This window comes from Lycium ferocissimum, unplaced genomic scaffold, assembly GCF_029784015.1.
Source record: "Lycium ferocissimum isolate CSIRO_LF1 unplaced genomic scaffold, AGI_CSIRO_Lferr_CH_V1 ctg12242, whole genome shotgun sequence".
Taxonomy (NCBI): Eukaryota; Viridiplantae; Streptophyta; class Magnoliopsida; order Solanales; family Solanaceae; genus Lycium; species Lycium ferocissimum.
The window spans coordinates 5380-14495 of record NW_026714258.1 but is presented as its reverse complement, the minus strand read 5'-3'; the positions used below and the strand labels follow the sequence as shown (position 1 = coordinate 14495).

The following is a 9116-nucleotide window of genomic DNA, read 5'->3' as shown; positions in this document are numbered from 1 at the left end:
CTATTGTGACTTCTAGTACTTTTTATGTAGTTTCTAAATATGTAAATTTTATGAAGATTCTATATCCGAATTCACATAGATTATTAGTTAGTTTGATCCTCGTACTCCGAAACAAGTGTTGACACCCAATTTTGTCCCTACTTTATTCTAATTTATTTCTTCGAACTAATTTGTAATTTATCATGAGAAGTATTTTATTTTCACTACTATTTCTACTACTATTAATATCATTATTTTCATTTTTTCACTATTACTAGCATCCTTTATCACAAATTTCAAAAGGGTTCGTACAAAGACTTTATTTCCGTTAAATTAATTATACTTTATCAAGTCCTTTATTTTCTACATATTAATCATAATTTATCATAATATATATTGTACTAGATATTAAGTTAAAAGCCCAAGAATAATTAAAATGAAGGATTTTTCCACAAATTAAATTCACTACACAAACAAGCGTGAATTTTTAATCGTCCAACTCAAAGAGAGAAATCAACAGGTGAAACGCATCCATTGTATCAACAACAATTGGAGAAGATACCCATTTGCCTTAAAACTCATTATCGAAGTTTCCTAACCTAGCCGCCCCCTTCTTTTTCCTTTTCCCTATCTCTCTGTCGCCTTCCCCACTTCTGGCAAACCTTGGCTTCCCTTTAGCCATGGCAGAATCCAACAGCACTATTTTCGTGCAACTCTCTTTCATCCACAGCGTCTCTCTCCTCTCTCAACCTTCAACAGCAGCAGAAGCCTTCATCTCCCTCCCTTCCATTTTGAGAAAGTGACAAACTCCTTTTCGACCATGGCAGAAATTGCCCCTACATTTCCATGCAAGTTTCTCTCTCTTCTATCTTGAACGATCGAGTCAACACAAGACAACGATCTTTTCTTTTTCTGAAAAAGCCGTGGATACAAACAGAGGTTTTCAGATTCAACGTCTCGTTTTTTATTCGTTTTCGAAATCCCGCCCGAAATCTAAAACCCTAAACGTCGCCTATAAATACTCTCTTATACTCTTAGCCGAAAGGGGGACCGACGATAGAAACCCTTATCCTCTATTCATTTATATTTCTCAATCGATTCATCCCACAAAAGACGAAAACTTTAGGCCGTTAGAACTTTTGATACTTTCGTTTGAACCCATTCGGCTTAAGATTCGGATCTATTTGTAGCAAGAGGGTTGATTTTGGACCTCGAAGCCTCACTTCACTGCACTAAAAAAATCTAATGCTATTTGGGTTCCGTCCCGTCTGGAATTCTTTAGTTAAAGTTCGTTAGTTGAAATCCTGTTCTTATTGGATATCAATCATTAGTTATTAGGTATGGCTTATCATGAATCTTGCTTAGTTGTGGGTCCAAGTTAATCTAGATTAATCAATATATTTCATGCTCTAATTATGCTATTTTGATTGCTTGTTTGGCTAAGTATAAGCTAATTTGGTGCCGAATCTCGTTTTCTCGATGCACTTGGTGATTCACAAGTATGATTAAGGGCGTTATGGTTGATTATGTCTCTGCTATAAGTGTGATAACATGAACAATGAGAACGTCAACTTGTTTTACTTCTTGTGGTTTTTAGGATGAATATGGGTCGATTTAGGTTATAGTATCCGTTGCTATGTATTTAAGGGATGTGATTGTATCCATTCGAGTTTATTAAAGGCTTGTTTTGGATGATTTGATTCTATAGTTACAATATGGCCATTCTACGCTTGTTCATTTCGTATTTCACCCATATGGTGCTTCTACTTCGTCTTTAGTATTTCCTATGTTCTTTAAAAATCTGGTGCAAATGAAAAGCTTGTATACAGCATTATTGTCGAGCATTTGGGAATTTAAAAGGAGGCTAACTACATTGCTACTTCACCATAGGGGATTTAGGTCTACTTTGCCCTTCCCGCTAGTGTTAAGACTTTACTAAGGCTAAATCATTTAGTTTAAATATCTATCTGTTTAAAGAAAATGAAAAGACTCTATACAAATTTGAAGTAATTCTTGTTTGGGAGTTTTAATATACTAACTAGAATGAAGCGATTAAAAGTTGCCGAGTTGTTCATACATTGCCATACTTAATAAGTATTTATATATATATATATTGCTATCTTCCACACGAACCGCTATAATGTTATTTCCCATTGACATTATCTGCGAGTTATATTTGCGAATTTGAGTCATGGTTTACGGTTGTTCTTTGAACTTGGGTTGTTCTTTTGAATTGCTAGAATTTTGGCTAGAATACCTACAAAAAAAAAAGAATTACCTTTATTTCTCGTTCAATGTTCATCTACCGCCCATTTTAATTATTTCTATATGTCACTAGTTCGGTTGAACTTTGTTTTGGTTTACCATTATTTACGTAATGTTTCCTTGTTCTTTCTTTTTTTTTTTTTTCGCTCCCACTTTTCTTCTCTTGTGTATGAAGTATAAGTATTATAAATCCTTTACTAATCCTCTTCTTTTTCATTTCATTTGCATGATCATCTCGCTTACGAGTCCGAGCGACTCGTCATCCTCCCTCCGCATTACTTGGGCTAAAAGCCCAACAAAATCCTATCGTGTTCGGTCCCTCGTGACCTCCGCGACCAAAAACATCATAAACAAAATTTGGGCCAAAGCCAACAAAGAGGGAACCTTGACTTCTAAAAAGAATTTCTGGCCGAGGCCCATTTTAGTGGTGAACTCCGTGGCAATTTCACAATATAGAGCCCATTAACTATCTTTTAGTTTTACTCCCCCTCTCTTATTTACTTTATGTGTTAACTAACATTTTTATTTATCTTGGTTTTCTTAGTTAGAATGAATCTTGGTAGAATTAGTGGATTAGTGTTAGTATAAAGGGGTAGTTAGTTTAGAAGAGGACGAATAATTAATTCCATAAATTTCATCTTTTTTCTTTATATTAAGTTAATTAAAATACTCACAATATTTGTCTACTTTAGAATAATGGATTTTTAGAGTAACATGATTACATATTTTGGAAACTAAAGAACCATGTTTTGTGATACTACCTTAAAACTTCCAAAACATCACTAATAGACAAATATTAATCCAAATATGCTTTATAAACACCATTTTAAGATTTATTCAACTACGTATACTTCTAGTATAACATAATCTAATAAAGTCATGCAAAGAAATTCATGTCTTTCGTATTATTTATAATAAAACTAGATTTTAATTGTCATATTAAAAATTTTATCTAAAGTTTCAAAGTCGCTAAACTTATTGCTTACATGAAAACTATTGCATCTTCAAATTCACTTTCAATAGTACTTGAAGTCTTTTCATACAAATTATTCTATTGTGCAAATCTTATCTTTATAATGTTATTACTTTATTACATTTTAAAACTTTAGCAATGTTTATAAGCTATTTTCCAAAACATTTAAAATGTTATACTTAGCCTAACTAATCATAAGTCCGGTCGGTTAACCATTGTTAATGGGTCTTAAAGGATGCTGTCATATAGACTTTAGACTAAATACCCCTTTGATACTTTAATGGACTTTAGTTTATACAAACAGAGTTGACTTTAGAAATAACTTTAATTAACCTTAGGTGCCTTAATTCACCATAATTAATTAGGTGGCGACTCTTAACTTTAATTAACCCCGGATTACCCGGATGTTGTAAACTATTTTTGGCAAGTTAAAATAGGGTATGAAACTTAGCTTTTATAAACTGAAACAGCGGGAGTATCTAATTGGTAGACGGGAACTAATTTGTTGATTTATCATGGAGGTATTAGGTTTCAATTCAAATGACAACATGGCTAACCGTATCCTTTACAGGAAATCGGCGATACAAAGACAGAAAAGAAAAAGAAAGGATTCTTTACAGCAAATTCAGAACTAGTGGACTATATAGTCACGAAAGAAAAGCAAAACTTACTGTCTAGCCAATCTCAAGTTCTTTGTTCTACTCTTAACAAGCATTGTAATTCACACAAAACAAAGAAGAGAGAAAGAAATCTACAGGTGAGGCATTATATTGTACCAAACATTAAGAGGAAAATAAGTTGGAGAAGATAGCTGGTGTGTGCATATGAAACTCACTATCGAAGTTGTAACCAAGACTGTCACAAAGAGCTTACAGAAACTCTCTTGCAACCCAAAGGAACTGGACAAAAATTTACATTGAATCTTTCTTACAGCACATGAACAACCTCCAAATACTTGACTCGAGCTACAGCTCAGATCAAGCTTATGGAGTTGCCGAGTTGCATATCAAACTTGGGAAGTTACAGAGCACTCTTGGTTTACTGTTGTGAACAGCTCAAATCATTCCTACCACTGGGAATGCTAAAAAATCTGAGGGTGTTGGATCAAAGGAAGAAAAAAGTAAGTACTAACTGGAATTGATCCCTGATTCTTTAGGGAAATAAAGCGGCATTCAACCAAGTGCGTCATTGAGCCCTTTCGAAGCATGGGTGCTAAGCGATAATATTACATCTATTCTAGAAAATATGTACATAAAATACTTAATCACGTGCCTCATATATATTTTTTTTCCACCTAAATTCGCCCTTATGGCACTGGGATTGAAGAAGTACCTCAAGGCATGGGAAGCTTAAATTTCTAGATATGGGTGGAATATATCTTAGTCAAGCTTAAACTACTTTCAGATATAGCTTCTTGCTCCTTATTTCAAATTCGCAAGTCTAAAGTTTGATTAGAATGCGATTAAATTTTGAATATTTTATATCTCCTTATATTTGGATGCAAAAGGAACTAATTACTATGCACGATTCAAAACTCAATGTATAATGGGCTCAGACAGGCTTTGAGCCCGTGATGCACGCCTAACTCACACGTCACATGTAACAGATGCATGGAAACATTGATGTATTTGTTAGTAGTATTAAGTTTAAACTATTCATTTACAGGCTAGTCACACTTGATATTGCACATGTGAACCTGCTTCAACCTCAAATGTTATCTTTTTTGTAATCGAGAAATTTCCTCGGGGCAGTTGTGCACAATTTCGAAACTCGATGTAGAAATGTATAATGGGCCCCCGTCCCTCTACTTCTCCATTTATATACTTAGCTTTTGTCTGTGGTGGGCTTTGAACCTGTGACACACTTCTAACTCACAAATCACGTGTTGCCCTCTTACCACTGCCCTGGGGGCAATCTTGCATGGGATCTCTGTGAGTACTTTGGCACCTCATTAGGAGATTTGATTGTGGAGTGATTTTTTTTTCTTTTTTTGGTCTTAATAGAACAAGCAAATGCAGTGGAGTTTCCCCGAGATTTTTTGGGAATTTCACTTCAAGAACAGCCCAGCAAGCATTACTTTGTAATTAGAGGGCAACGGATGATCTTAGAAGCAGAGTCATCAATTCAGACGATAATGGAGAAGCTGCAGTCTTACAAAACGAGGGTTGCACTTAATTTTGAGGTTTGTATTATTGTTCTTACTGCAGTAGGATGATTAACTTATTTAGCACCATCCACAGTCTTGGCTTTGTAAATTTAAGTGTCTATGAGTGATTTTATCCACATTTATTGTGCTTCAGTAATCAATGCTTTGTAAGAATAAAGAACTTCCCCACTTTAACATAACTTTTACCTAAAATAAATAAGTGAAGATTGAAGATCTTCAAGATGATTACTGTTTAACGGACTACATATGAGTTCCTCTAATCATAAATCAGACATAAAATACAGCTTCAATTCTAATAGAACTGTGTCATCCAGTTGGGCGGCCATTGGCCAACTATTACTGTTTTAAACAGGTTCTCTATGGTGATTCTTACAAGATATATTCCATACTTGCCACTGTTTGCCTTGCTTTGGTTTATCCTTCAGAATTTTAAAAAAGGGCTTACTTAGCACTACTTCATAATACTCATTAAGGTAATTGACTTATATAGGGGTTTCAGTATCAACTCGGTGACTTCCAGCTGCGAGTGGGCAAAGTTGTTCCAATCCACTCTGAGAACTTGTGGGGAATAGTTATTGAGGTATGAAATAATTTCATATATTTATTCTCAGTTCAATGCTTGTTATGTGGTTAAGCCTTTTATGGAACATAGCCATGTAGGATTTCTGTGATCTATTATGCTTGTTATTCTGCATGGAGAGGAATTCATTTATTGCGCTTCATCTAGAAAAGTAATTACTACTTGTGTCCTTTTCATAATGCTGAACAAAGAGATGGAAAAAAAGTACAATGGAATGGATAGAATCAAGTCAATAGTTGGTGGTGTCTCTGGTAGTAGCGTGCTTTAGGTATGTGACGCTGTGTGGGAGCTATCTTGTTGTTTTCATCTATTCAGGTTCTCAAAATGCTGAGGGAGACAATGGTTTTCTTATCAGTATGCATTGTTAATTTGGTGTTCTAAACTTTCCAGTGCTTTTGTTGAATTGCAACTGTACTCCACAAATTTTAAGCTTTCTGTTATACGCATGCTGGTCTCACGAGTGGTTTCTTTGTAGATGGAGTGTCTTCTGATTTCCTCATGGGAGAAATCACACCAGATTATGGGGGAATTCTTTGACATATGGCATGAAGCTCTTGGAAAAAGATCATTACCAGGTCATTTGGTGCACATTGAACCAATTTTTTCAGATTTTGGCCTGTCTGATCAATACACTTCACAACACACAGCTGTACGGTATGCTAGCATCATGGCTCAAATGATAGCAACAGCTCAATCAGCACAAGCAGTGAGAAATTAGATTGTAGCCTAATGTTCTGTTGACAATGTAAGATTTTAGCTTTGTACCTGTTGTATTCTCACAAAAAAAAAAAAAAAAAAAAAAAAAAAAAAAAGTAAAAGCAATGATTTTCCTTTAGCTTCAGAAACCGGGTCATTATGCTGCTGCTGCTGCTACTGCGTTATATTGAAAGCCGGTGTTCAAGACAGATATGAATAGTAAGAAGCTAAAAGGGGTCTATACATTGATCTAGTCTTAGATTAATTATTACTAATCCTAAAAGGTGTCTATACATTGAAATATTAAAATTTGGGTTCCAAATTCTCAACTGAATCTTAGTTAAAAGCCTTCTAATTAGTGGCCTCAGGAGACCAGTGTTACGAAGAGAAATTTGGGAGAAGATCTCTGAAATTAATTCTTACATTTAATATGTTTTATTAAGCAAATTAGCTATTTTGGAGTGTCATGTCATATTTCCGGTTTAAAATATTAACATGCATGTAAAACCTGCCTTTTAATTAACTTGGCCAAAATTGAATTACTTTAATGTGACAAAAAAAAATATAAAAAATAATTTTTATTGATAAACTTTAAAGTTGGATGAGTTTTATGTGATGAAAAATAGAAAAGTAATTTTATGTGGTAAATTTTAAGGTTAGATGACTAAAAAAAAAAAATTGTGTGATAGACTGAAAGTTGCATGACTGCTAGTGAAATTTAACCCTTATTTTGTCATTCTAACTTTGCTTGTATAAATGTCAAATATGTTCTTGGATTATTTACCTTATTACATTTAATTCTTTTATTAAGCCTATTAAACGATTATAAGAGAGCTACATTAGATTTTTTTGGTCAACATATGTATCTTTTGAGTAATGTTATATTTACCTACTTTAGGCTTTAGTTAGATGACTTTCAAGTGACAAAAAACTAGTTAAGCTTTTACTTGGATGAACATCCCTTGAAGTAACACTAAAGTAACAGCGAAAATTTTTCCCTGAATTAACACTAAAGTTAATTATTTTAATTTTACCCCCAAAGAATATGGTGAGATGGATGAGGATCCTACATCGTGAATTAAAGGTATTGATTTCGGAAGATCATGGGCACTTTTATTGAGAAGGTCGTTGATTTTGGAGTAAATAAGTTCAAGAGTAATTTAGTTCGAGAAAATGACTATAATAGTCCTTTATTTTAAAGTAATTTTCTTAAGTATTGTTTGAGCAGTGTTGGTACTTTAAATTTGTCAAAAGCGAGTATTTTTTTTTATCTCCATAAGATATGTACCAAACTTTGCTTCTTACAACTAACCAAAACTATGAAACAAGAATCAACCAGAAATATTTGTCAAAATCCTAGAATTCACAACATATAAACAACGCCAGACACTAAAAAGAAAAACGACAAAAAATAACAGAAATTGCAAAAATTACATTAAATTCTTGAAATAAACAAAAAATAACAAAAACTAAAAAAAATTATATTTTCAAATGTGAATTCCCATTAAATATTTTTTATTTTCATGATTTCAATTAAATTTTAACAATCAAAGTTTGATAAATATTTAACGGGAACAAAAATTTCTCATTTTCTCAATCAAGTTCAATAAATTGTATATCTTCGTTTCCTTTTTTCACTTTCAAAAAGAGACCATTGATTTCTCTCTTGCTTTTGATTAAGTGCACTTCTTCTCTCCTGCTTTTGATTTCTTACACATTGGTTCATAATTTTGAAACTAAACACAATAAAATCTGTGTAGATATTCTGCTTTTCTACTTCAACTTGAAAATCAAAGGTAAATATTGTATTCCTTGTTCTTCTTCTTTTATGGTATTTGACAAACGATCTAACTGCTAAACAGCTAAAAAGTTGAATTATTTTAACCTCATGTTGCTTGTGGAAAGTTTTTGTTATAACCCGTACCTTGTACGTTTGGATATTTCGAAGTCGTCGTGGAAAGTAGGCCTTATAAAATTATTTATGACTATTATTAGTAGGGAAAGTTAAAAGAGATGCTTGGGAGATGGAAATTGTGGAAGGTTGGGGGCAAAATTTAATTGCGCTCGATCTAAAGTAATTTCCTACAAGTTTCCTTTTCCAAAGAGAAGTTCATACAACAAAAGAGAAAGAAGGGAAATTAAATAAAGAGAGAAATACATGACAAAAAAATAAGTCATCCTTTTAAAAAAAAAAAATTCTGGGCAAGAATTATATATATATATATATAATTGTTCATTTTTAATTCAAGACAAAGCAAGCAAGAAAAAAAAAGGAAAGATAGATAAAACTTTCTTATTAGACACTTTCTTGAAAAATTCAATTTTTGAATTTTTCCTACGCTTATTCTTAAGTGCTCATTACGTGATAAATTAATTCCACTTAAATTTTGTTTATGTTGTGGTATGTAACTACTTTAAGGGGTTGTGTGATTATACGGGTGAAGCTGATATGTATA

At 33.1% G+C, this 9116-nt stretch overlaps 1 protein-coding gene across 4 annotated transcripts; it reads left to right on the top strand.

The window, feature by feature from the left end:
- Window positions 1–4743: 4743 nt before the first annotated feature.
- LOC132041915 (mediator of RNA polymerase II transcription subunit 20a-like) lies at window positions 4744–6903 on the top strand. Of its 4 annotated transcripts, none has more exons than XR_009411279.1 (4): window positions 4744–5399; window positions 5884–5964; window positions 6156–6232; window positions 6440–6565. XR_009411279.1 is itself a non-coding variant. In XM_059432592.1 (4 exons), the coding sequence occupies exons 2-4, from the start codon at window positions 5316–5318 to the stop codon at window positions 6680–6682; spliced, it is 417 nt and encodes a 138-aa protein (XP_059288575.1). In that variant the 5' UTR covers window positions 4744–5148; window positions 5236–5315; the 3' UTR covers window positions 6683–6903. The 4 variants fall into 4 exon arrangements, 2 of the variants coding, with proteins under 2 accessions (XP_059288575.1, XP_059288576.1); XR_009411280.1 differs by having other exon boundaries at window positions 5858–5964; XM_059432592.1 differs by lacking the exon at window positions 6156–6232 and having other exon boundaries at window positions 4744–5148; window positions 5236–5399; window positions 5875–5964; window positions 6440–6903.
- Window positions 6904–9116: the final 2213 nt, after the last annotated feature.

Excerpts from the sequence above, each read along its gene's own strand:
- LOC132041915 (XM_059432592.1), top strand. The coding sequence starts at position 5,316 with ATGATCTTAGAAGCAGAGTCATCAATTCAGACGATAATGGAGAAGCTG. Across the intron at positions 5,400-5,874 it reads GGGTTGCACTTAATTTTGAG|GGGTTTCAGTATCAACTCGG; the intron begins GTTTGTATTATT and ends TGACTTATATAG. Across the intron at positions 5,965-6,439 it reads TGTGGGGAATAGTTATTGAG|ATGGAGTGTCTTCTGATTTC; the intron begins GTATGAAATAAT and ends GTTTCTTTGTAG.